The sequence below is a fragment of the Coturnix japonica genome, chromosome 20, assembly GCF_054131305.1.
Source record: "Coturnix japonica strain WE chromosome 20, WE-NBRP24, whole genome shotgun sequence".
Classification (NCBI taxonomy): domain Eukaryota; kingdom Metazoa; phylum Chordata; class Aves; order Galliformes; family Phasianidae; genus Coturnix; species Coturnix japonica.
The window spans coordinates 7,136,936-7,164,006 of NC_140682.1; the positions used below are offsets into that span (position 1 = coordinate 7,136,936).

At 47.7% G+C, this 27,071-nt stretch overlaps 2 protein-coding genes across 2 annotated transcripts in view; one reads left to right on the plus strand and one right to left on the minus strand.

Annotated features, from left to right (window-relative positions):
* Window positions 1–1,883: 1,883 nt before the first annotated feature.
* Window positions 1,884–27,071, plus strand: part of LOC146757493 (uncharacterized) — a gene marked incomplete at its 5' end in the record, with an annotated part of 360,734 nt that continues 335,546 nt past the window's right edge. The window contains 3 exons of the mRNA XM_085520673.1: window positions 1,884–2,079; window positions 2,678–2,754; window positions 3,073–4,864. Of these exons, the coding sequence (XP_085376799.1) occupies window positions 1,884–2,079; window positions 2,678–2,754; window positions 3,073–4,864 (2,065 nt within the window). The remainder of the gene's footprint in view (window positions 2,080–2,677; window positions 2,755–3,072; window positions 4,865–27,071) is intronic.
* LOC146757494 (olfactory receptor 14J1-like) lies at window positions 22,062–23,030 on the minus strand. Its single transcript, XM_085520774.1, has one exon. The coding sequence runs from the start codon at window positions 23,025–23,027 to the stop codon at window positions 22,062–22,064; it is 966 nt and encodes a 321-aa protein (XP_085376900.1). The 5' UTR covers window positions 23,028–23,030.

The window sequence follows — 27,071 nt, forward strand, 5'->3', positions numbered from 1 at the left end:
TTAATCCATTTGCCACCAGGTGTTCCCTCATGGATCTGTGGAGGTGGTGCTCCAGCAGGCTGCTCTGCTGGCAGCTGCCATCTGTGCTGAGGCTTGCTGTGATTGTGTGTTGGGGGCTGCATTCACGGTGTTCTTCCATGAACCAGGTGCTTTTCTGCACCTCCTGCTGGATGGTTGGATGGCCATACCATTTTCTAACAGTATTTCTGCATCTCTTTCCTGGGTAGCCGTCCCCTTTAGGCGTGCTTGCAGTCAATCAAAAGATCCCCCAGTTGGCACAGGCTGTCCTTGTTGTATGTCCTCAACTTCCTTCACCACTCAGACCTCCAATGAAACTCCCCTTTCCCATTCCTCCTGTATCACTCTTCAGTTTCCTTAACTGCAGCTAGGGCAGGCAATAAGCCATCATTCTGCTGCCTCTGTTTGCCTTAACTGTGTAGAGGCAGTGCCTTTAATTAGTGCTATGGGTGCAGTTTTGCATCTGTTTGGAGCCAAACCCTACAGGTGGAGGATGTGTGGCCTAAAGGATTGTAGGCGACTCGGGGAGGTCTTCGTTTATTGTGTGAATAAGCATTACCTGCATAACTTGCACCGTGTAGTGCAGCAGAAATATTGTGGAATATCAGTCGCTTTTGATTCTGGGAGGACCAGTGAAGTTCTCCTTTGCTTCATATGTCACTTCCAAACCCGACGATGCTGATAACACCTTTCCCATTTTGCATCCTATTACTGCTCCCAGTGACCTCTGCTTGCCGCTCAACTACAGCAGTTGCCACAAGAACATTCACAGAAGAATTTGGGACGCGCTTCATGTTTCTTGTCATCGGTTTGTTTCCCTTCTTGCCATCCTGCAGACTTTGCCCATTGGTCACAAGTGGATCCAAACACAGCATACACTCCTAAGGGAGAAGCAGGACTATATTGGTTGATATAATAGGGATATGCTGTAGTGATTTAACAGTGACACAACAGGATCGGAGGTGGCTGGATACACTTGGTTATTTACTGCATGGAGGGTAGGGTTACGCACACACCTACAGGAGGCCCTCCCATTGAGTCACGAGGCTCAGAGTAGTTCCCCTTTTTTTCTCATGTCTTCAGTCCACAGAGGTAAGGAGCTAGGATGTGGCTGGATCCTCTCCTAGTCCCAAGCTTGGTCAAGGCTTTGTGTGGAAGGAATCATACGTGCACAGTCCCTCTAAGACAGAACCTTAGAGAATACATGAAAGCTCCAAAGTAACCACGGGTGTCTTACAGAAGATCTGTATTGAGAAGGAGTCTTGATGTCAAACTGCAAGGGATCTCTGTGCAGGTGTGAGCTGCAGAAACAGCCCTGCTCGAGGGCAGGTCCTGTGGTGCAGCCCGCTGCTGTGCAGCAGAGCTGGAGGGGCACTTGGGCTGCTCCCTCTTTTGGGGTAAGATGACTGCCTCCTTGCCGTGCTTTGTCTTAAGTCCCCTCTCAGTCTCAGCTGTTGAACTAAGTGTGAGCTACCAGTTGTTTCAGCCTCCCAGTCTGAGACAGCTTTGTGACAGTTCATCTCTTTGAGCCAGACTGTTTCCTGTGCTGCAGCTCATTGTCTTCCTCTGCAAGGCTGGGCAGTGCCCTGCAGAAGGGCTGAGCTGGGACTGGGACTGCTGCATTCCCTCACAGCTCCCCTGCCATTTCTCTTCTCTCTGCAGGCTCCAGTTCAACTTCTGCCTTCCAGCCGTGATCATCCCAGCCTGCAGGAGAGCAGCAAATGGCCGCAGCACATCCAGTTGCGGTAGGGGTTGGGGAAGCAGGCAGGAGAGGCCAAGGGGCCAGGGATGTGAATGCAGGGGTAGAGGGAGGTGCCCTCAGCCAGCGTGTGTGTGCTGGGGACAGAAAAGCAGCTGGGGTGTGAGGTTCTGTCCTGTGCGAGCTGCTTGCCTGGGCCTTGGCTGTTCCCAGCAAGGAGCCTCTTTGCTTGCAGGAGCCCGTGAGCTTTGAGGAGGTGGCCGTGTATTTCAGCAGGGAGGAGTGGGCGCTGCTGGACCCTGTGCAACGAGAGCTCTACCGGGACGTGATGTTGGAGACATACCAGTGTGTGGCCTCGCTGGGTGAGAGCTTGTCTGCCTTTCCTCCTTGTTAGGGCACCTTTGGCTGTGCAGAATGAGCCTCTGCAAGCCGGGCCTTGAATAAACACCATGCAGCTACATATTGACTTATACCACAGTGCCAGCAAGAAAGGAGATACTGAAAAGCGTGAGTTTCAGAAGGGATTAGTATGCACGGCACTCTGATCAAAGCCACAGAGTCAGTGCTGGCAAGCAGGCATCAGCCAGGAGGGAGAAAACCAGCCCTTGTGTTGTGTGTTGCTTGGTGCCACCAGCTCCAGCTCACAGATGAATCCCTGGTTACTGCTATGGAATTGAGGATTTTCCATGCAATTGCCGTCAACATTTTGATGCCTTGACCACTGGTAGACTGTAAGAAAACAAATAAGCTGTTGTAAAGTTAATTTGAAAGAAAAAATATCCCTTCACAATGTTCAGAGATGTCAAAACATTCTTTGCTCCAAGGGAAGCTGTAGGCACAGTGTCATTTAGACCTAAATGGTGGTTTCTCCTTGGGGAGGGGCACAGAGTGGAACTGTTGAACAGGCACTGTGCCAGCATGAGGGAAATGCTCTCTTGTTCCCTGTTTCTCTCCCTGAAGCTCCACTTCCAGCCCCCAAGCCCGTGGTGATCTCCCTGCTTGAAAGAGGGGAAGACCCCTGGATCCCAGATGTGCATAGCCCTGAGGCCATGCCAGGAGACCTCAGCCCAGGTGAGGTGGTGGAGGGAAGGGGAATGTTGGGGCTGTAAGAGCCTTCTCTGCCTGTGTTTTATTTTGGGCACTGTGTGCTATTGCTGCATTTCCTCTGTCATCCAGCAGCTGATGGGATCAGAAATACAAAGGAGGTTCCGCAGAGAAATTGTGTAGCGGAAATGCAGCGGAATTGCATCTCTGAGGAAGAAATCAGAAGGGATGTCCAGGAAGTCCTGCAGCAAGGTCAGGGTGAGCACATCAAGAAGCCCCTGGGAAAGCATCTGGGAATGACACCGAGGAACCCAGTGGACTTCAACATAGGTCCAAAGCAGCCTGAGGAAACCAGGAGCAAGGATGTGTGCCAGATGAAAAAGCAGAATCCATGCTCTGAGTGTGAGAAAAGCTTTAAACTGGATTCCAGCATCACTAGCCACCAGTGCACGCACTCAGCAAAGAGGCATTACGAGTTCTGTGATTCTGCAGAGAGCATGAAATGGAGACTCCACCCCACTGGCCAGCAGTGCATGTACACAGGAGAGAGAGCCTTTGAGTGCTCTGACTGTGGAAAGACTTTTACGGACAGTGGGAGCCTCACTTCCCACCAGTGTATCCACAGAAGAGAGAGACTGTACAAGTGCCTTGAGTGTGGGAAGAGCTTGAAAGGTATTTCTAAACTCAAAATACACCAACGTGTCCACACAGGAGAGCAACCATGTAAGTGCCCTGAGTGTGGGAAGAGCTTTAAGGATAGTTCTAACCTCAAAATACACCAACGTGTCCACACAGGAGAGCGACCGTATAAGTGCCTTGAGTGTGGGAAGAGCTTCAAAACCAGTTCCAGCCTCACCATCCACCATCGCATCCACACAGGAGAGAGACCATATAAGTGCACTGAGTGTGGGAAGAGCTTCAAAAAGAGTTCCAGCCTCACCGTCCACCATCGCATTCACACAGGAGAGAGACCCTGCAAGTGCTCTGAGTGTGGGAAGAGCTTCAAAATCAGATCTGAACTGAAGGTGCACCAGCGTGTCCACACAGGAGAGAGACCATATAAGTGCTCTGAGTGTGAGAAGAGCTTCATAAGCAGTTCTAATTTGAAGCTCCACCAGCGCATCCACACAGGAGAGAGACCCTGCAAGTGCTCTGAGTGTGGGAAGAGCTTCAGAAGCAGCTCTAAACTGAAGGTGCACCAGCGTGTCCACACAGGAGTGAGACCATATAAGTGCTCTGAGTGTGGGAAGAGCTTCATAAGCAGTTCTAATTTGAAGCTCCACCAGCGCATCCATACAGGAGAGAAACCCTATAAGTGTCCTGAGTGTGGGAAGAGCTTCAGTAGCAGCTTTGAACTGAAGATGCACCAGCGTGTCCATACAGGAGAGAGACCCTATAAGTGTCCTGAGTGTGGAAAGAACTTCAAAAGACGTTCTGAACTGAAGATGCACCAGCGTGTCCACACAGGAGAGAGACCATATAAGTGCTCTGAGTGTGGGAAGAGCTTCATAAGCAGTTTTGCTTTGAAGCTCCACCAGCGCATCCACACAGGAGAGAGACCATATAAGTGCTCTGAGTGTGGGAAGAGCTTCATAAGCAGTTTTAATTTGAAGCGCCACCAGAGCATCCACACAGGAGAGAGACCCTGCAAGTGCTCTGAGTGTGGGAAGAGCTTCAGAAGCAGCTCTAAACTGAAGGAGCACCAGCGTGTCCACACAGGAGTGAGACCATATAAGTGCTCTGAGTGTGGGAAGAGCTTCATAAGCAGTTCTAATTTGAAGCTCCACCAGCGCATCCATACAGGAGAGAAACCCTATAAGTGTCCTGAGTGTGGGAAGAGCTTCAAAAGCAGCTCTGAACTGAAGGTGCACCAGCGTGTCCACACAGGAGAGAGACCCTATAAGTGTCCTGAGTGTGGAATGAACTACAAAAGGCGTTTTGAACTGAAGATGCACCAGCGTGTCCACACAGGAGAGAGACCATATAAGTGCTCTGAGTGTGGGAAGAGCTTCATAAGCAGTTCACATTTGAAGCGCCACCAGCGCATCCACACAGGAGAGAAACCCTATAAGTGTCCTGAGTGTGGGAAGAGCTTTAAAAGGCGTTCTGAGCTGACGCTGCATCAGAGCATCCACAGGAAAAAGAGACCCTGTGAGTGTCCTGAGTGTGGTAAGAGCTTCAAAGGGAGTTCTGAATTGAAGCTGCACCAGCATATGCACACAGGAGAGATACCATAGGTTCTGTTGGACATCTTAGAACATTTTGGCCAGGCCTGCATGCAGGGAGATGCCTGGGAACTTGTCTTTTCTCTCCCTCAGAGAATCCCATCTGCTGTGTTACCAGAATGTCTGCACCAGTGAGCTGAAATGGCAGGAAGCCTTGAGTGTGAGAAGGGCTTTGTGCCGAGCAGAGAGCTCCTCACACTCCCAGAAGAACTTCATGCAAAGCTCAGTCCTCATTAAACATTGCAGTCCACAGGACAGGTAGCTACTAGGAGTGCATCTCCTGCAGGAAGAGTTTCTCTCAGGGCTGGTGCCTCATTTCTCATGGGAAAACCCCCAGCAGGAGAGACTCTCAGGATGCTGGATAGCCCGGGGATGAGGGAGACCAATGCTTCTCCCCATGCAGGAAGAGTTTGCAAAGGAGATGGCATCACCGACACCCTCTGCAGAAGGGACTTAACCCAGGAGCTTCAGATGGCCTTTCCTTGCTGCCCAAAGCACTTCTCTCACCATGCCCGCTTTCCACTTCTACTCTTCCCACCAGCTGCTTTTTGATGCTGTTTCCTAGTGGAGAAGTGGTTGTGTAGGGATCTGCTGTGTGTCTGTGTGCATGTGTTGCTCTCAGTCATTTCTGAGCGCACTCATGCATACCAGAGAAGGGTCAGCAGAGCAGTAAGGTGGCTCTTGGAGGTTTTCTGAGAATCTTCTGTAGTGGAAAGAGAAGGGGGTGAATAAAGTAGCTGAGTTGTTCTGGAGCTTTCTTCACTGTAGTCTTGTTTTTGCTCTTAAAATAAATGTCAGCATGTGGAATGAGGAGAGGGAAAGGTGCAAGCAGGGTTTCGTTTTGGTGCCCTCTCCAGCCCACTGCTTGCTTCTGGACAAGGCATTTCCTTTCTTAATAGGGGAGATGCTCCAGGCCCTTCACCATCTTCATGGCCCTCCCCTGGACTCTCTCCAAGAGATCCCTGTCTTTTTTGTACTGGGGAACCATGAACTGGACACAATATTCCAGATGAGGCCTCACCAGGGCAGAGTAGAGGGGGAGGATCACCTCCTTTGACCTGCTGGACACACTCCTTTTAATGTACCCCAGGATGCCATTGGCCTTCTTGGCTACAAGGGCACACTGCTGGCTCATGGCCAATCTGTCGTCCACCAGGACACCCAGGTCCCTCTCAGCAGAGCTCCTCTCCAGCAGGTCTTCCCCCAGCCTGTACTGGTACATGCAATTATTCCTCCCTAGGTGCAAGACTCTACACTTGCTTTTGCTAAACCTCATCCGGTTTCTTACTGCCCAGCTCTCCAGCCTGTCCAGGTCTCGCTGAATGGCAGCACAGCCTTCAGGCGTGTCAGCCAATCCTCCCAACTTCGTGTCATCACAAATTTGCTGAGGGTGGTCACTATCCCCTCATCAAGGTCGCTGATGATGTTTAACAAGACCAGACCCAGTACAGACCCCAGGGGGACGCTGCTAGTTACACGCCTCCAGCCAGACACCGCACCGGCAATGACAACCCTCTGCACTCTGCCAGTCAGCCAATTCTCAACCCACTTCACCATCCACTCATCTATCCCATACTTCCTCAGCTTTGTTATAAGGATGTCATGGGGGACAGTATCAAAAGCCTTACTGAAATCAAGGTAGACTACATCTACCGCTCTCCCCCTGTCCACCCAGCTAGTGACATCTTCATAAAAGGCGACCAGGTTGGTCGAGCACGACCTCCCCTTGGTGAACCCATGCTGAGTACTCCTGATAGCCTCCATATCACCCAGTTGTCTGGAGATGGCATCTAGAACAAGCTGTTCCATCACCTTCCCTGGGACAGAGGTGAGGCTGACCGGCCTATAATTACCCGGGTCTTCTTCTTGCCCTTTTTGAAGACTGAAGTGACATTGGCCGTCCTCCAGTCTTCAGGCACCTCCCCAGTTCTCCAAGATCTCTGATAGATTACAAAGAGCAGCTCAGCAAAGACCTCTGCCAGCTCTCTCAGCACCCGCAGATGCACCCCATCAGGTCCCATGGATTTATTGAACTTAATGTTTCCTAGGCACTCACGGACCACGTCCTCCCCGACTAAAGAGAAATCTCCCATTCCCCGGACTCTCTCATTAACCTCCAGGGTCTGAGATTCCTGAGGGAGAGCCCTTTCACTAAAGACAGAAGCAAATAATCCTGCGGGGTTAGGAAAGGGCACAGCAGAGCAGTCAGTGAGGAGCACAAGGCAGTGAAGCGCAGCACGAGCCATTGATTGCCTGCACTGATGATGTTCTGTAGCCACCTCCATTGAGATCTGCGTCCTGAGTGCAGATGGAAAGTGAAGGGAAAGGAGGAGCGGGGGATGGAGGGGCAGGAAGCGCTTGGTGCCGGCGGGAGCAGTTCCGGGCCATGGCGCCATGGGAAGATGATCGTGGCCGGGAGGAGCGGGCTGTGCGCTGCCAACGGGGTCGGGCCGCGGTGCGGGGCATGGAGGGATGTCGGGGGAGGAGCTGGCGGTGCTGCAGCACGCAGAGGCGATGCGTGCGGTGCCAGCGAGTGCGTGGAGCTGAAGGAAGGTGTGTAACATGTCCTTGCTCTGGCTGTCAGTGAGCGGGACGAGTCGGGGCTGCAGTTCTGTGCTGGTGTTTGTTGCTGGGACCGGCTGCCTGAGCAGAATGGGGGCAGCGAGAGGGAGGTTGGACAAGCGGCAGCATCCGGAGCACGGCCCGGTTCTGCTGTGCTGATGGTGCTGTACGGCTGTGGGTCCCCACTGAGGGTCGGTGAGGCAGCGTGGCCCCGTGTGTGTTCCAACATGATGTGTGGACGTGGAACGTAATCAGAGTGAGTGGATGCAAATGGAGTCGGAGGTGTTACAAGGAGAGGCTCTGGATTGGAACACGGAGAGCAGAGCTGGTGTGTCCCAGCAGGCAGGCGTAGTCAGGTGCCCTTTGGAGCCTGCTGTTGTTGGCGCTGAGCTCAGGAGCCCCATCAGATCAATGTGGTGCTGCGTGCTGCGTATGGCAGCGCCAAGAGATTCCCTTGTGGGAGAAGGGGGGGGATGAAGGAGGCCGAGGGCCCTATGCTCAGGGCCAGCTCGTCTGTAGCCTCTTGCTGCCGGAGAGAAGGGCTGCCCGCTGGGCACAGGCAGTGCCTTCTGGCTCCCATGCCGTGCCCTTTCCTCCAGCCCCCTCCTCATGCCATGTGGAATGCCAGTGCCAGCAGTGCCAGCAGTTAGAACCCTGTTGGGCCATTGTGGAGAGTGTTTATGCAGAATGGCTTCATGAGAAAGGACATGAAGAGATTCCACTAGTTAAATTGTAAAAGAATGAACGTGACTAAAGACAAAGACGGTCTATTCTAGGGCCGATCACGGGCTAGGCAGCTGAGAAGAAATCAGGATGTGAAAAGACAGGGTATGTAGCTAAAGATGAAATATGTATCTAGAAGCAAGGACGGCCTGAGGGAAAAGCAAGATGTGTAGCAAGGTGTAGACAAAGCTGCAAAGAAAAAGTATCTATAAGACTAACCACAAAGGTCAGATGAAGTAATGCCTAATTCACCAATCCTGAGCTTAACTTTTGCAATATGCATGAACTTATTACTGATTGTATAAATAAGATGCTGTAACACCTAATAAACGAGGCTTGTTGACCATGATAGCATGAGACTTGTCTCCCGCGGTTACTTCCAACAAATGGTGACCCCGACGTGATAAGGAAAAAAGGGCGCCACGGGTGAAGAACTGCGTTGGGTTCGGGTCCGGATTTCACAGCCCGACGGACGACGAAAAGAGCTAAAATTGGAGCTCCGCGTCTCGAGCGACCACACAGGTGGGCTCGACCGACACGTGCTGCCGAAGCCTGGAGGGCTGCAACGGTACCGACGTGAGTAAAAATGGACAGGCAAGCAGCATATAATTTATTTTCCGCTTTTCTTAGGCGGAGACAGTTTAAGGGGGTAGACTTGGAAAAGGAACTCCCTAAGTTATTAGTGTATGGGTATACTAAAGGGTTATTTCAGAATCCGCATTTAGTGCATGATCTTGCTGAATGGTGTAAATTTGGAGATGCAATTTTTCAGGGAATGATAGATGGGGAGAAAATGGCTAAAAAATGCGGGAAGTGGTGGCGTGTGGTTTATAATGATTTGTTGCAATATCAGGCAGAAAAGGAAGCGGTAGAGCAAGCTAGTGCTGTGCAGGGGAGGAATAAGAATTATAATGAATGGTCAGATTGCCCGGGGCCCCCTGCAGTGTCCACCGTAAAGTTGCCGCCGGCCGCCGAGCCTGCATTGCCAGTGGCTGCGGAGCCGAGTGCCCCGTCTCCGTCTCCCTGCACGTCTGTATCAGACGAGCCGCCTGCATCGACCATGGCGCTACAGCCGGCCCCCTCGACCCCCCTTTGCAATGAGCCGCTCCCTGGGGCACAGAGTGACCTGGCGGAGGCCGTCGCGCGGGAGCGGGGGGGGGCTTGGGCTGCGCTGGCGCGGGCTTGTTTAGAGGCAGGAGACGGTGAGGCGTTGGAAGCGGTGCCACAGATGGTGCTGTCGGTGGGGTATTCGCCTGATCCTGCAGGTGGGACACAGGCTGCTATCAGTGCTTTAGATTGGAAGTTGTTGTCACTATTGCGGTCTACGGTCAGTCAGTTTGGAGTAAAAAGTGAGCCAGCGATACAGATACTGGATTATATCTGGAGTACTCAGGTTTTGTTGCCATCTGATTGTCAGGCTATAGCTAGGTTGATTTTTTCGCAGCACGAACAACTGCTATTTAATGCTTATTGGGAAGAGATGTGCCAACAGAGAGTTGCGATAGTTAGGCAGCCCGGAGATCCCTTGTATAATGTCACTGTTGAAGAACTTTTAGGGGTGGGTCCTTTCATCCGGACGGAGGCCCAGGCTTTATTAGGACCAGTTAAATGTAGGGAGTCAATGCATCTAGTCATGCAGGCTATGGATAAGATCAAGGCACCAGGTGGGTTGTTGTCTTATATGGGAATCCAGCAGGGAAGAAATGAGGATTTTGGAGCGTTTCTAGATAAGGTAGCTGGAGCCATAGAGAAGGCTGGAGTACCAGAGTACATGAGGGAAATAATGCTAAAATACTGTGCACTTCAGAATTGTAATGCTACAGCTCGTGGCATTCTAAGTACTTTGAGGAGTAACTGGACAATAGAGGAGGCGTTAGACAGAGTATCGAGCGTGCCCACCGGGGCTCAGGCTTTCATAGTTGAGGCTATTAAAGAGCTAGGGGCAGGATTAAAGGCACAGGCTGAGGCTTCTCAGAATCAAGTGTTAGCAGCCCTTGCACCCCTCCAAGCTGCAGTCGCTACAAGCCCACGCTCGCAGAACAGCTCCCTCATGAAATGTTTCCGTTGTGAAAAAACTGGCCACATCCGTCACGAGTGCCAAGCCACTGGGATTTGGTGCAGCAAGTGTCAATCCAACACCCACAACGCTGCTGTATGCTATAGGAAGTCGGGAAACGTGAGAAGCAGCGCACGAAAGAACAGCGGCCGCGCTCCGATACAAGCTGCCGTTCCCAGCCAGCGGCCGCCTGCCCCCCCGCACACGTCGCTCGTCGCGTTGTCGGTCTCTACAGCACCCCCGCCCTCTGCTTCGCCCACGTCGTTCTCTGCACCTCGCCATGCCGCCCCTCCTTCGTCCTGCGCGGCTGTGTCTCTGCAGCCCGTGTGTAACGTGGTTAAAGACACGGATGGACTGAAACCAGGGGATTGTTGTGGCCCAGGTCCAGTAGATCCAGAAAGAGAATCGGACGCATTTCCTCCTGATGATACTTTGAAGGAAGCAGGAATGACAATTTTCCCTACAGCGTACTGTGATGTCTTAGAGCAATGCAGAGAAGAAACAATATTAAGGGGTGATGCTGACATGTTGCAAACCTTTCCTAATCAGGTCCCCCATTTGGAATCCCTGCCTTGTGAGGCAGTGAAGGAGCTAAGGGAGTCAGTGAGAACATACGGAGTTCAGTCAGCCTTTACATACAATCTTTTGGTTACAAACAGTGACACGCTATGACCCCTCACGATTGGAAAACTGCGTCAAGAATGATCCTCTCTCCTATGCAATACACCGTGTTTGTGACAGAATATCAGCTACATAATTTGTCTGATACCTCTTTGCCTCAGACTCGGACAAATCCATGTGGCACAGCACCTCTTCAACTGTGTCAGACAAATGTCACTCACATTCCTGAATTTGGCCGTGTAAAAAATGCACATGTAACAATAGATATTCATTCTTCTTACATATTTGCCACAGTACATACAGGTGAACTCAGTCATGACACCCGTAAACACTGGTTATCTGCTTATGCTGCTATGGGAATCCCACATACTACAAAAACAGATAATGGGCCTGCGTATACCTCTAAGGCCACTCAAACTTTCCTCCAAGAAGGGTGTGTTAAACATACTACAGCCATTGCTCATTCTCCCACTGGACAAGTTATTACTGATCACATTTATCAAATATTGAAATCCATTCTTATTATTAAACAAAAAAGGGGGAATATGGGAGACACACTACAAGAAATATTATGCAAGGTTTTGCTTGTTTTGCTTGTGCTGAATTTTTTGAAAATATTATGTAAGGTTTTGCTTGTTTTGCTTGTGCTGAAGTTTTTGAATCGTGTTCATACAGATATAGCTTATGTGGATCATCATTTTGAGGCTTCCCCAGTGCAAAAGGAACAGCCTATGGTTAATGTTTGGAATATGGCCACAGGACTTTGGGACTGTCCTCTACCACTGACAACTTGGGGTCGTGAATATGCTCATATTTCCACAGGGACTGGCCCTATGTGGGTTCCAGCATGATATCTTCGGTCTCATCTGAAGGCAGAAAATAGCATCCAGCCTTTATAGTAATTGTAATTGTGTGTTTCTTACTTAGTGGTATTGCTTTGTAACTTGCTGTGTTATAGATAATGTTACTAATAGTTTGACGTAGTGTGTGATTTTCTGTTTTACCAATGCAGTCTCAAGATTTGGAGTTTAAGGCATTAGCTAGGATGTTGTGTGCTTCTTCTATTTTAGTAATAGATCAGATGTGTATTAAACAGGATTTGATGTAATCAATGCTAGAATCTACAGGAATAGCTCTTTTAATGTTTTAGTACTGTTTGGTTATGATATTATTAGCCTATTAATTAGCTTTTCTTAATTTGCAAAGACAAAACCTGGAAAGGAATTCTAGTCAAAGAGATGACCCTGTATCATATAACGGATACCTATTTTACATCCAATTAATTGGGATCTGAAAATATAACCATGCATCATTTTAGACAAAAGTGCACGCTAATAGAACTAAATTTGATAGTTTGTTTTCCAAGCAGGTGTTCCACTTGGGCTCTATATCACGCACTGGCCATGCGGATGTGGTGTACAACTGGAAGAAATCCTTCAGACCCTGAATGCAGGAGAGAATCTGTGATGGGTGAGAGAGGAAATGTGCACCTTGAAGCAGGGGACGCCCTGCTGGCACTACCTGTCGCATCCACCACCAACATGGCTTGCTGTTTCTCAAGGGTCAATAAGTATTAATGCCCCTAGTGATACTCTAGTACATTTGTCCTCTAAAATTGGTTCTATTTGACATGCTATTCCATTAAATTGCACGATCATTAATCAATTATTAGCCTGGATAACTCAGTTGGTAGAGCATGGTTATGAGCATCTTAAAAGCATTTACTGCACAAATTTTAGTGGTCATTAAAATCAATATATCAGAGTATATAAAAATTGAAGACTTTTCCTGATCAGTTACAGATTAACACAATGGAACCCTCACGGATTTATTTTCAGGTTGCAGAAACTTAGGTTGCAGTACAAACATGTTTGTTCTTTTTAGTAGGTTTAACAGTAATGTTGTTGTGTTGTATTTGACTTGTCTCTTTTTTCACTTTTAGAGTATTGTCAATCGAGGTCTTGATTGAGTTATAATAGTTATGTTATTAATTTAAGTAGTGTTGTTACTCTATAGGCAGAATCTTGGAATTGTTGTAATACAAGAAGAATTTTATGGAGCAGCAGCCATGGATCGAGATGAGAAGTTCACAGAGCAGCAGCTATGGAGCAGGATAAAACTACATGAGAACTAATTGAACAATTGAACTGAATTGCTTGTTAAATATGATTAATCGGTCGTTAAACTGAGCCTTTTCATTTTAAAAGAAAACGGGGGAAATGTGGAGAGTGTTTATGCAGAATGGCTTCATGAGAAAGGACATGAAGAGATTCCACTAGTTAAATTGTAAAAGAATGAACGTGACTAAAGACAAAGACGGTCTATTCTAGGGCCGATCACGGGCTAGGCAGCTGAGAAGAAATCAGGATGTGAAAAGACAGGGTATGTAGCTAAAGATGAAATATGTATCTAGAAGCAAGGACGGCCTGAGGGAAAAGCAAGATGTGTAGCAAGGTGTAGACAAAGCTGCAAAGAAAAAGTATCTATAAGACTAACCACAAAGGTCAGATGAAGTAATGCCTAATTCACCAATCCTGAGCTTAACTTTTGCAATATGCATGAACTTATTACTGATTGTATAAATAAGATGCTGTAACACCTAATAAACGAGGCTTGTTGACCATGATAGCATGAGACTTGTCTCCCGCGGTTACTTCCAACAGGCCATGTTAGAACCCTGGCCACAGCTGTTACCTTGGTCACCGCTGCCCCACGCAACGCACTCGCCTCTTAGAGCTCCGGCCATTGACAGCCATGTGGGGGCCTAAGAGAGCGAGGCTGGAGGAAACCCAACATTTAGCTGGGAAGATGGCGGCTTCATTTAACATCATCTCCTCCTCTGAGACCTCTGCAGGCCCCTGGTTCCATCTAAACCCTGTTTTTATTGGTGTTTTTCATGTTAAGTTTAGTTGTAGTGTTAGGATTAGGTTATTGTTAGTGTTTTCTAGATAGGAGTAGATTATTGTTCGTGTTAGTGTTCGGAGTAGATGATTGTTCCTGTTTTAGAGTTAGGTATAGGTTTCTGTTCGTACTTAGAGTTAGGTGGGGTCCTACCAGCTGCTGGCAGCAAACAGCGCTCACTCGGTAAGCACACGTCTGCTTTCTCACCCAATGCCATGAGTGCTGCTCCATGAGTGCAATGGTCTGCTGACATCTCCAAGGGATGGGATTTGCATCTTTTGACTTTTCTGTTGCAGATTGTCGAGGAGCAGAGCTGTGAAATGCAATTGGGAAATGCTTCATGGAAACAGTCTGGAGCTGTGTCTGGAGCTTCCTGCATGGCCGTTGTAAGGTAGGTGTGCCTTACTGTAAGCATGCTCTGAAGCAGTGTTGGTTAAGCACAGCTCACTCCTCTGTCTTCAACAGATCAGCTTTCTGCACTCTTTATTTCTGTGGCTGGCGTTGTAGAGCACAGCAGCAGCAAGGCCACGAACACGTCCACAACCAGGTACGTGAACATGAGTGACTTTAATGGCTAGAATAACATTGCTGTTAGTATTAATAAGGCAGTGGTCACGCGTGTGTGCTGGAGCTCAGGGATAGGTTTATTCTTGCCTGTTAAGCTTTTCCCTTATTGACACCCACCCATCCTCTCTTGTTTCTCTTCCCTTTCAGTTGTTTGAAAGCTCCCTGACTGTTTCCCAATTGATTCTTGCAGGACTCGGAGGGTTTTGAGTATCAGACTTGGGAGACAGTGAAGAAACCCAAGGCAAGTGCTGCTCAGCTGAGCAAGAAAGCCAAGAAGGAAAGCAAAAAGAAACGATAAGGGCTTGAGCAGGAAGGCACAAAGGACAGCAGAATCGCCTGGATTGCGTCCTCACAGGTGCACCAAAGGACACACACTGCGTGGTGCGTTTTTCAGGCCTGGCCATGCTTTCCCTTTCATGGACTCCAGAAGGGAACTAAGGAAGCTGTGTCTTTAATCTTTACCAGTATCCCGCCTTTTTGATTTCATATTGAAATGTATTTTGGATGCAATTAGCTTCTCTTTGTTGTAAATAAAAGTGAAACAAATATTTGATAAGTGTTTCTGCCTCTTTCAGTAGCTGCTCAATACAGTGCCTGGCTCGGGCTGGCAATTGCAGGGCCATGAAGTGTTCGGCTTCACATCCCTCCTGGAATCACAGAATCACAGAATTGTAGGGGCTAGAAGGGACCTCTAGAGATCATCGAGTCCAACCCCTCTGCAAAAGCAGGCTCCATATACCACAGCTCCAAACCAATTACATGATCCTGAAGCAGTCCGCGTTCCACGACAAAAGCAGCTCCATTTTGTTTAATCTTTCCACTATTTTGACAATGGCTGAAGTATACAGATTAACTTCTGTAGCGCTTATAAATAATTCAAGTTCCTGAAGCCTGCCAATTAGTTCATTCACAAAGGGTTTCCTGTCCCCTTTGCCATATACTAATGCAAGTGCACTGGCATGCTTTTCTGGAGCTGCTTTTGTAAAGTCACGCCACATTTGTCGTGGAACGTGGACTGCTTCAGGATCATGTAATTGGTTTGGATCGTTACGATTGAACTGGGGGCTGTATAGCATTTCCACCAGAGCATTTTCTCTCAAAAATTGGATACCTTTCTCTATATCAGTCCATTTCTTTCCATCAGGCTCCAAGTCCCATTTAAAGGGGAATCTATCTCTTACTGCTATCAACATCCGCTTCCAGAGGGTGTAGGACTGATTTTGGCATGTGCCAATACCTCTGTCCACACGTGAGTCCCTGGAAATGCTACCCAATTGGCGAGCTTCACTGCCATCAAGCCACGCACTATTGGCACCATTGTCCCAGCAGCGAAGTAACCAAGTGACCATATTTTCTTTTGGCTGACGTGTGAAATCCTTCCTTAGATCTCGAATTTCACTCAGTTTAAAAGATCAATCAATAATGGTCGTTATACTTTGCTCACCTTTTGCTCTATCAAGAGTCCCAGGTGTTGATGGTGGCAACTGTGTTGATGAGGCTGCCCCATCTCTAAGTTTGGACTCAAGAAATTCTCGTAAAGAAAATCTGGCTTTTGGCTCCTCTTCTGACTCTGACCCTGACCCTGGCGCTTGTGTTATTTCCTCCAGGTAACCCTCCTTCTTTTTCCTCTCTCCAAACTTCCTCTGCCCCTCTAACTTCTTCTGCTCCTCTAACATCTTCTTGTACCCCTCTAACATCCTCTGCTCCTCCAACTTCCTCTGGTCTTCTGAGTCCCCCTGCTCTCCTGAGTCCCCTGCTCTCCTGAGTCCTGCTCTACTAACTCCCTCCGCTCTTCCAACTCCTTCTGCATTTTCTCTAACTGAGTTGAAACTCGTTTTGTCTTTCGCCCTCTTACAGGGGCAACCAACATTGTATCTGGTGTCCCCGATAGTTGGTCCAATTGGACTACATGTGTCCCCGGTGGCTGGTCAGATTGAACTACATGCGCCCCCAGTGGCTGGCCAAATTGGACTACATGTGCCCCCAACGGCTGGTCAAATTGGACTACATGTGCCCCCAATGGCTGGTCAAATTGGACTACATGTGCCCCTGGTAGTTGGTTACATACATTCAGCTCACCCCGGAGGGCACATAGCTGGTCTCGGAGAGCGTTCCGCTCGAACTGGACAGCACTGAGCTCAGTCTGGAGGCTGTTGTAGTTGGACTGGAGAGTGTTGTACCCGAACCGGAGGACGTTATGCTCGGCCTGGAGGGCAGTGTGCTCAGTCTGGAGAGTGTTGAGCTCGGTCCGGAGGGCATTGTGGTCAGTCTGGAGAGTGTTGTGCTTGGACTGGACAGCATTATGCTCGGACTGAAGAGTGTTGTGCTCGGACTGGAGGGTGTCGCAGTTGGGTTGGAAGGCATCGTGCTTGGCCTGGAGGGTGCCGCTCTCAGACTGGAGGGTGTCATACTTGGACTGGAGAGTGTTGTGCTCGGTCTGGAGGGCATTGTGCTCGGTCCGGAGGGCATCGCGCTCAGTCTGGAGAGTGTTGTACTCGGACAGGAGGGCGCTGTGCTCGGACTGGAGAGTGTTGTGCTCGGACCGGAGGGCGCTGTGCTCGGACTGGAGAGTGTTGAGTTGGGATTGCAGGGAGCTTTTCTCATTTCGGAGAGCCTCTCCCTCATACCACAAGGTGTCTCTTTGATATAGGAGATCTTTTCTCTCAGCTTCAATAGCTTTTTCTCTCTCTACCTTCTCATCCCAAAGTTTTTCTGCGTCAGCTCTAAGATTCTCTTTCTCGTACCAGATTGAGTCTCATTGGTACAGGAGATCTTTCTCTCAGCTTCAAAAGCTTTTTCTCTCTCTACCTTCTCAGTCCAAAGTTTTTCTGCCTCAGCTCTAAGACTCTCCTTCTCGGCCCTGAGACTCTGTCTCTAAGCTTCAAAAACTTCCCTTTCAGGAATGGTATTGAATAAGGCCCAATAAGCATTAGCTAGGCCCAAAATCATTTGTGCCTCCTGAGATCTGCCTGAGCCACGACATTCCTGCCTCAAATATGCAATCAAACTCTCAGGATTCTTCAAGTGTTCAGGAATGAAGCTCCAGAACACTGAAGATGTCTGTCCTTTGAGAATCTCTTCAAAGCCTCTCCACACTCCCTGCCACTCAGTATTCTCTGGTTCTAGAGAAGACTTCCTCCAGATGTTATAAATCCAGATACTGAGTGAGATTATTACAATAATCAACAGTAAGATCAGGGAGATTAAGAGTGTGGCCCACTGATCATTCAAAAACTGCATAAAGGATTCATAGAAAGAAAGAGGAGCACGCTTAAAAATCACCATTTCTGTATAATTAGTTGCATTAGTTGCTCCCTCTGGAGCTGTACGCAGATACGAAGTGAGCATTGCTAACCATGCTTTCAATCCATTATACAATTGTATAGCTCCATAAGAAAAAGTGGCTAGCTTAAACATGACCCAATATGTTCGGAGCATCTCAAAAAAGGAACCAATGGCACACAGTCCCTGGTAAAACAAATTTAGTAGACAAAACATTTTTTTTTTTTCCTTTTTTTTTCTTCAATAGAGAGAAAAAAGTAAAAGAAAACAAAGCTCAACAATGTTTATAAAATATACCAGAGTATTGGCACTCCGCCTGGACTTTTCAAGGTCAAGCTCGCAGGTGCAGAATCGCAAACCTAAGATAGCTCCTTAACAGGGAAAAAAACTTGTAGCTCTGTTAAAAGCTAAAAGAGCAACAGAAGAAAACACAGAAAAACAGCAACTCAATATGCCCGCATTCTCCACCAAAATCTGTCACGGTTTGAACGAAAAAATCCACCTGCGTCTGTGACAGGGGCCGTGGGCCCCGGAGGGGCCCTAGGCCGAAAGGAAAGAGTTAATTAGGAAAAGAAAACAGCGGCAACCATCTAAGGAGGCACACTTATTTACTAAATACTATCTCGAAATACCGGATAACACAATATAATACAATATAATTGAAAATTGAAAATTGAGCTAATGAATCAAGCAAAATAGGAGAGAGAATGAGTCCCGTAACCGAGAGGCCTACTGTGAAATCTAGGCGAACGGCTGAAGGCTCCCACACACTCCCCTGAACGCCAGAACTCGAAAGACGTCAGTCTAGTCTGCGACAGAGTTAATATAGAGTCCAGGTCCCGTGACCTATCGTGTTGCTCTCTGGGAGATGTAGTCTTCTTCTGTAAGTTGCAGATTCAGTAAAATTATTCATGCTTAATATGATGTTATGATGTGGAATACTGATAGAAAAATTACAAAATTATTAAACCATGACACTGATTGAACAAATGAACTGAACTGCTTGTTAAATATGATTAATCGGTCGTTAAATCAAACCCTTTTTCAGCCTAAGAGAAAACGGGGGAAATGTAGAGAGTGTTTTTTACAGCTAGTTAGCTGAGAAGGGTCGTAAACACGGTGCAGCTAAGCAAGCAGCCGTAACACCTGCAAGGACAGCAAGAACAACAGGATGCCCTGGGATGGTGAGAAACTAGCCATGGTTCTGGGAACTCAGCAAGGGAGTAGGTTTCAGTTGATAACAACAAGGGAGTAGGTTTCAGTTGATAACAACAAGCTGTTAAGATACTTGGGGATGGTATGTAATTGGGAACCAATGATGAGCTCCACTTTTGCAATATGTATGAGCTAATTATCCGTATTATAAAGGTACACGCAGCCAAGGAATAAACGAGATTAGCTGATCATATGTCAATGACAGGTGTGGTCGTTTGCTTTTCTCCCATTGTTCTGCAACAATATACAACATATGCAGTTGCTAACATATATGCACAGATACTAATATGTTGCATATCTGCTTGCAAGTCCAGGAATTGTTGCAGGGGTTTTAAAAGCCACAGGGTTTACTGTAGGAACTGAAGCAGCTGTCGGGCTGTTACAGGCGTTGGAGCAACTGCAGAGCTCATTGCCAGAGCTGGAATCAACACGGGACCTGTGGCTGAAGTTGGAGCAGCCACTGGACTCATTGGAGGGGTTGGAGCGACCGCAGGGCTGTACTTCCTGGCACAGTGCACCTTCCCTGGGAAAAATTTGTTTCATTTCCTTATCACAATACTTGGAACAGCTACAAAACCTGTAGCAGGAGTGACTGCAGAGCTCATTATGAGGGGTGGAGTGACAGTGGGAACTGTTCAGAGCTTGGAGCATCTGCAGGACATGTAGCAGAAACTTGTAGCTCCTTCCTATGAATATGTAGATGAGTTCATATAGATTTGTTGAATATGTATGAGATTGACTTTGAATTATGTAAAAATTCTGCATGCTAGTGTGCAAGACAGGAAGAGTGATTCCCCTTTGCACCCTGCTCTGAATAAACACATCTCTGCTTTATAACCTAACCCTGGGTTATAGAGTTTGATTCCAGAAGTCAGCTTGGTGATCCAGATGGGACAAGCCTGTTCAAAGACAGGAAAGCAATCCAGCCAATAACTGATCATTTTCAGAAACTCAGGTTTTTGATGGAGTGTTTAATCAAAAATACAACGCAGCCATCCTCCTGGTTAGAAAACTGTACAGGAACTACTAGATACTACAAGATTCAAGGACTATCAACAGAACAGTGGAGAACTTATATCCATTGGTACCATATCCGTATACACTGCTTACAAAATTATCAGTGGAATTGGCATGGTCCCTCTTGTGCCATCCCATGGCACCCAGACTGTGTTGCTGCAAGGGTTGGACTGAGGCACCAGCTCTGTCAGCCTCATCTCAAGTTTGTTGTATGACAGCAGCGTCTCCCGGTGGTGGGTGATGAGGTCGTAGAGGCTGTCAAATTCTCAGCTGTCAGTCAGAAAGAAACTGTGGATGCTGGTGTCCTGCTGCCTGTGGATGTGACAATACTGCACTTTCCTATTACGCCAGATGGACAGAATGCATTCCCCAATGAGTTTTTAGTTCTTCCTGACAAGAAAGGAGACATCAGGTGCCCCCATCTCAGTGCAGTACTCTGTCAGCAGCCACTCAGCAATGTGCCGCCCACCACACCCTGCTCCCAGCCTGCCATGGAACCATTCCCATGGGAGATGCAGCTCTATGTTCAAGCTCACCTCCTTTTGCACAGCTCATCTCCCCCAGACATCTCCCCCTGTTGTCCTGACCAGTACAATACAGAGTGGGTTCCATGCACAAGTGATGGGGTCTTAAACCATTTGGCAATCCACCTTCTGCTCATCTGCCACCATTTGTCTCCTGTATCAGGAGAAAGCCGCTTAAGGCAACAGAGCCTGTAAATCGCTATATTTACTGCTCTCTCCAATGCCTGAGGTGGATGCCAAAACCCCTCCTGCATTCCCCATGGCCTCGGGTAACCATACAGTTTGCCTCTCAAGACAGGGTGAAAGAGCTACCAGGACTACAGGGAATTTCTCCCTATGCAGTGAGACCTTGAATGTCATGGAAGATTCAGCAGGAAACTATTTGAGATTGGGAATCTGTAGAGCAGATCTCTGGTGCTGTTGCAGTGTGTGGGAAGATCTTACAGTCCACTCTCCCATCTTACTGGGGAGGTACCTGTGTGCTTGCTCAACGAGCTCTACCATTCACCCTGGCATTCACGAAGGGGATGTCACACACCCCCAGAAGGAACAAAAGGAGCTTAGGGTTCTCATTTGATAATGCTGTATATAGATATAGATTTGATGGGAATGCTCAGAGGTTTCTCTGATAAATTTAAGGCAAGAAATCCAATTGCTGCAGGGTTTGAATCACTGTCCTGGTGGGTGACAATTAACAACAATGTGGACTGGATTAACTACATCTCTTAAAACAACAAAAGAGAGAATCTGGTCTACAGGCAATATGGGAACATACTAAACTATTTCATCAAGTATCGATAGATGATACTTTATTTGGATTTACCAAATTGTGTGAAAAACTTACTTCTTGGCTACCACAGTTTGCATGGATGAAGCAGCTCTTTGTTGCTTTGTATTACTGCAGTCATCTTGCTTGTTTTAATGTACGTTGAAATGAGGTGTGCATTACAGCAGTGTAAAACCAGTGGGAATAGCTGTGAAGAATAGAAAAAGCACAAGCTAAGACAGAAAGTGGAGAGCGGAAGTTATTTGAAATCTTCCCTTTCCCGGAATGTACTAATCTAGCAAAAGTATTTGCAAAGTCTAAGAAAAGGGGGATAGAGTTTGAACAAGGGGACAATCTAAGGCTCAACTATAGCAGAGGGGCTTGGGTAAGCAGGATGTCAGATCAGATAAGAAAAGAATATTTTGAAACTCCATTGTCAGCGTTATGGGGAACACTGGGCAAGGGACCAGCTGGAAACTGTTGCAGGCTGAAGTCAACACACAATTTGATGAACAGCTGTGTGCTTCCTGCTGGATTGTGGGTTTCTGAGAACATCCGACCCCAACAGCTCCAGAAATGTCTCACAAGAAGGAGGACAGACAGAGTAACTGCACGTCCTTTATTCTTTTAAGGTTCACAGAGAGCCTGGTTCATTATGCACAGTGTATCTGGGCTACAATACAAAGGTAAACGCTGAATAAGAATTGGTTTTAATAATGAAGTTTTAGTGAAAAACATTACAGTATTTAAAAAAAGCATAATAAGCAGAATAAATTACACATACTAAGTGGCATGAAACAAACAAACAATGAGAGAGAGAGCGACTCTGTAAAAAGCTGCATTACAAGTCATAAATTCCAAAAGACAGGCAATTCACTGCATATGAAAAACATCTGGTAATCACTTTCCTCACAGCATCCTTGACCTCCCTGTTCCTCATGCTGTAGATGAGGGGGTTTACTGCTGGTGGCACAGCTGAGTACAGAACTGCCACCATCAGGTCCACGGATGGAGAGGAGACAGAGGGTGCCTTCGGGTAGGCATAAAACCCAGTGATGGTAAGTAGGGAGACCACAGCCAGGTGAGGGAGGCACGTGGAGAAGGCTTTGTGCCTTCCCTGCTCAGAGGGCATCCGCAGCACGGCCATGAAGATTTGTACATAGGACACAAATATGGAAACAAAGCACCCAAAAACTAAACCGATACTAAAATTGAGGAACACAACTTCCCTGAGATTTGATTCTGAGCAGGAGAGCTTGAGGATCTGGGGGATTTCACAGAAAAACTGGTTGACAACATTCCCTTGGCAGAGAGGCAGTGAAAACGTACTGGCAGTGTGCAGCAGGGAATAGAGAACCCCAGTGCCCCAGGCAGTTGCTGCCATGGTGGCACAAGCTCTGCTGTCCATCAAGGTCCCGTAGTGCAGGGGCTTGCAGATGGCAACGTAGCGGTCATAGCACATGATGGTGAGAAGGGAATACTCTGCTGAGAGGAAGAAGGAGAAGAAAAAGAGCTGTGCAGCACATCCTGTGTAGGAGATGGCCCTGGTGTCCCAGAGGGTGTTGGCCATGGCTTTGGGGAGAGTGGTGGAGATGCAGCCCAGGTCGAGGAGGGCCAGGTTGAGGAGGAAGAAGTACATGGGGGTGTGCAGGCGGCGGTCGCAGGCTACGGCTGTGCTGATGAGGCCGTTGCCCAGGAGGGCAGCCAGGTAGATGCCCAGGAAGAGCCAGAAGTGCAGGAGCTGCAGCTGCCGCGTGTCTGCCAACGGCAGCAGGAGGAACTCGCTGATGGAGCTGCTGTTGGGCATCTGCTGTTGTTGGGCTTTGAGTCCTGCTCAGAGTGCAGAAGATAATGACAAGTCCATACCATTCTCAGACACACTCCTCCTGCTGTACTGTGAAATGTTTTCATTTACCTTTGGGTAATTTTCATTTAACTCCATAACTTGAATTTATATTCATGAGCTTCACCATCCCTAAAGAAATAGAAGATTAAGGAGCTCTTACTTTTTCTCATTTCATAATCATATCCCAGACTCCTGAATATTTTCCACTTGGTAACTGTTTACATGTCTCATATCTTCACTCCAACTGTTCTTAGTGCCCCCAACACCAGCCTCTTCGCACTTCAATATGTTTTAGTCAAATATGCCTGTTTGCAGGATAAGTGCACTATTGAAGTCTGCAGAAAACAAGAAAAACATGAACTGATTCTTTCCTTTTAGAAACGAGAGGCTGAAAGCACAACTTGTGTGGCTGTTCACAAAACAAGCAATTGATTAAAGAAATATTTGGGAGTAACATAGCTGTGTTTTAAATTTTACAGCCTCTATTAGATTTCCACCTCCAGTCCTTTCTGCCTTCCCTCAGATTAAGATATGGAAAATCCCTTCCTTGGCTCTCCTCTTGCAAAGGGCCTTCACAAACATTCAGTAGTGCAGTGGAGCTGTGATCCCCTGCGCCGGGCAGCAGCTGTGGCAGCACAAGTCCTGCCGGGGGGCTCCTTCCCCCCACACAACTCCCCTCAGTGCCCTGGGCAGCTCTGCAGGCAGGCTGAGTGCAGACACTCAGGGCTGTGCTCTGACACTGCAGCACGGAAGCCCTCGGGAGGAGCAGAAGGCTTTTTCCACAGTAAAGAAACATGCAGTGCCTGCAGCCATATCTTCTACGGGATGTCCCTGGTTTGGTTAACCCTCTATGAAAAGCAGCTGCATGGTCAGCAGTGAGACTTACCTTTTCATGGTCTGTGAGCAATGTTCCTGCTGTGTGCCCACAGCCTGCTCACACCGTACACATCCTGTAAGCTCTCTCCCCTTTCTCTCCTCTCCTTCTGTCAGCTGCAGGCTGTGCTGTGCACCAGAGCTGCTCCTGGGCACAACTTTCTGTCTGCAGCACTGTCCACTTGTATGAGCTCCCTGTGTCCCAGGAGCCCAGCCCAGCTCAGCAGCAGAGGATGTCATACTTTATCCTTCCCACTCGTCTCCCCTGAGATGTCCCTGTGTCCTCTTTGCCATCAGATCCTGGAGAACAGCCACATCATGATTGTACTTTGAAATCTGATGAATTAATCACCAAATGTACTGTGGTCAGTGACTGATTCCAGACCTGATACCTGAGATCCTGTGATGAAACAAAATGGGCATACAGGCAAGGACAGAGAGAGGTGGACTTCCCCTGTGCAGGGCAGTGATTTAACTGAGGCAGTGCAGGAGTCTCATCCCTAATGGGAAACCCTGGGGCTGAAATGGGATTCAGCTCCCCATGGACACACAGTATCATTGGGATTCCTCTGGTTCAGCTCAGATGTACACAAGGAGTTGCCTGCATGTGAGCTCCTGCTCTGAGTCCTCGGTCCTTCAGCAGGGATGCAGCTGCTCACACACAGACACTGGGTGATGACCAAGGTGCCTGGGCTGCTCCTGATGTGTGCCAGTGCTTATAAAATGTGTGGGAAATCCCTGGGACAGAAACCTCTTTCCTGAACATCAGCTGCGGGGCAGAGAGGGAATAGAGGTATTATCGACCATCCTGAATGACAACAGACCCCAGCGTTTAGGGCACTTCATGGTGCCTTTGTCTCCAACTCCACTGAGAATGCAGAGTTACACAGCTGACTAAATGGATGAGCTCACAAAAGAAGAGCCAGATCTTTCTCTGTTCTCCATCTGCGGCATATTCTGGAGCTCAAGGCAATACAAAGATAACATACATCTTTATTCTTCAACAGACATAACCTCAGTTTTCAGTGGGCTCTCAAGTGAATGGCTTCAGAAGCAGCCTAGTGTCTCCGGGCTCCACCACACACTCACATGCAACTGTAAATGCAGCACAGGGCCTTCAGGAAAGCTGTGCCTGAGGTGTGTCTGTGCTGCTATGTCAACTCCAAGACCCACAAGGGATCTAAAGCCTGTGTGCCACCTTCTGCACACTAATGCCGTGGATGAGCTATCCAGTCAGGCTCTGTCCAGTGATGCTTTCCAATGAGGATGTTTACTTCTGTATTTTTGCACTAATGAAAACAACAAGACTTGAGGAGCTAGAAATCTTTGTAGGGTTACATGCCTGAGCTCTTCTTTGGACCACAGTGGCACAGTTGAATGGCTTCCACAACTGCACTGTAGAACAAGGGGTATACAGATTCTTTATCATGGATTGGCGAGGAGACAAGGAAGGGCTACTGCCCTCTGTGAGAGTGCACAGAGCTCTGCCTGGGGATGGCACAGCAGCCAGGTCAGAGCTAATGGAAATGGCCAACAGAGGAGGCCAACAGTGCCTGTTCCTGTCTTCCTGATCAGGGAGAGCAAGTGGAAGGTGCCCTCTACAAACAGATGGGAGTCTCATGTTTCAGGCCCTTGTCCCCTTTGGGGGCCTTTTTCACTCCAGTATCTGCAGCAGGCACAGCACAGCAGGGCATGTGGCATCCAGCAGATCCTTAGAGAGCAAAGATGGCCGCTTCTTGACCAAGCCATGGAGGAAGCAAAGAGGAGAGGTGCTCTGCTGGATCTCATACTCTCCAGCATGGAAGGTCTGGTGGGAATTGTGAAGGTGAAAGGGGCATCAGGACATGTGCAAGATGCAAATGGGTCTCTTATTTATTTATTTATTTATTTATTTATTTTTGTAGGCTGTAAGCTTAAAAGATGATTATTAATGTCAATTAAACTGAAACAAAGAATTGAAGACAAAGATAGAAATCAATGAAAATGTATTAACCCTTCTCAAGATGAGAAGTTCTCATGAGTCTTGTTCCTTTTTTAGTTGTAAATATGAGTCTTTGATGGGATTTTGTGTTTTTTATTTTTTATTTTTTTCCTTGCTATTCAGGTGTCTTCAGGTTCAGGGACACAGACAGTGGTGCCATTGCCAATGCCATGTGACTAAAGTCCAGTGTCTGCCGCTGCTCTTCCCTGCTGCCTATATGATGTCCCTCATCCACCAGGTGTTTTCAGCTCTCCTAAATAAATGGCCGTGGTTAAGGGCTTGTTTTCAGCAGGCCGTTTGGGCACACACTCCTGCCACTGCTTTCTTGATTTCCACATCCCTTGCTCTTTGTTCAGTCAGATACATCCCAGTTATCTGTCTGATTTCTGACTTACAGGGAGATTACTGGAATTTGCTCCATTCCTCAAAAGTCTGATGTACTTTGTTGTCAATCCTTCACCGTAATTCTATCTATCCCATCCTATCTGCGTCTAAATCATTTCTTGAACAAATATTCCCTATGAAAGGAAAACCTCAGCAGATGCAGCTTGGACATGGCATGCAGTTGATCACTATGTTTTACTGTTAATTCATTTGCATCACCTTTCCTTCAGTTTGCTGGCCAAAAAAAAAAAAAAAAAAAGAAGAGTAATTTTTACTTTTCTATATGCAGCTGGTTCTCTGTGGAAAGCCAGTGGGAGTTGGTGCAAAGGAGGTTTAATACTGAGCGGGTGACAGCAGAGGAGAAGAGTGATGTGAGGAAAAGAGATGTAAGTCCCATGGGGCCAATGTGAGTAGAAAGGGGGTGGGGATGTAGAGGAGCTTTGTCAACACAGTAACAGAATAGAACTCGTTGGGACATCCTGGATTGGTATCAGTTGCACAGTGCTGTTTTAATGTCTTGATTAAACCAAAATATAAATAAATAGACAATAAATGTCTGCTGGATTCTTCCTCTTTAAGCTCTCTCCAGGTATCTCTCCATTTTGCTGAACAAGTTCTAAAAACCTGAAGAAGATAACAGGAAAGCACAAGGCACAGGAGACTCTTTGGTTATAATGGGCCCCTGGGCACATTTGCTGCTGAGTCCATCAACCTCCAGTGCAGAGAGAAGTTTGCACAAAGTGCTCAACAAGACAAAGTCAGAAGCA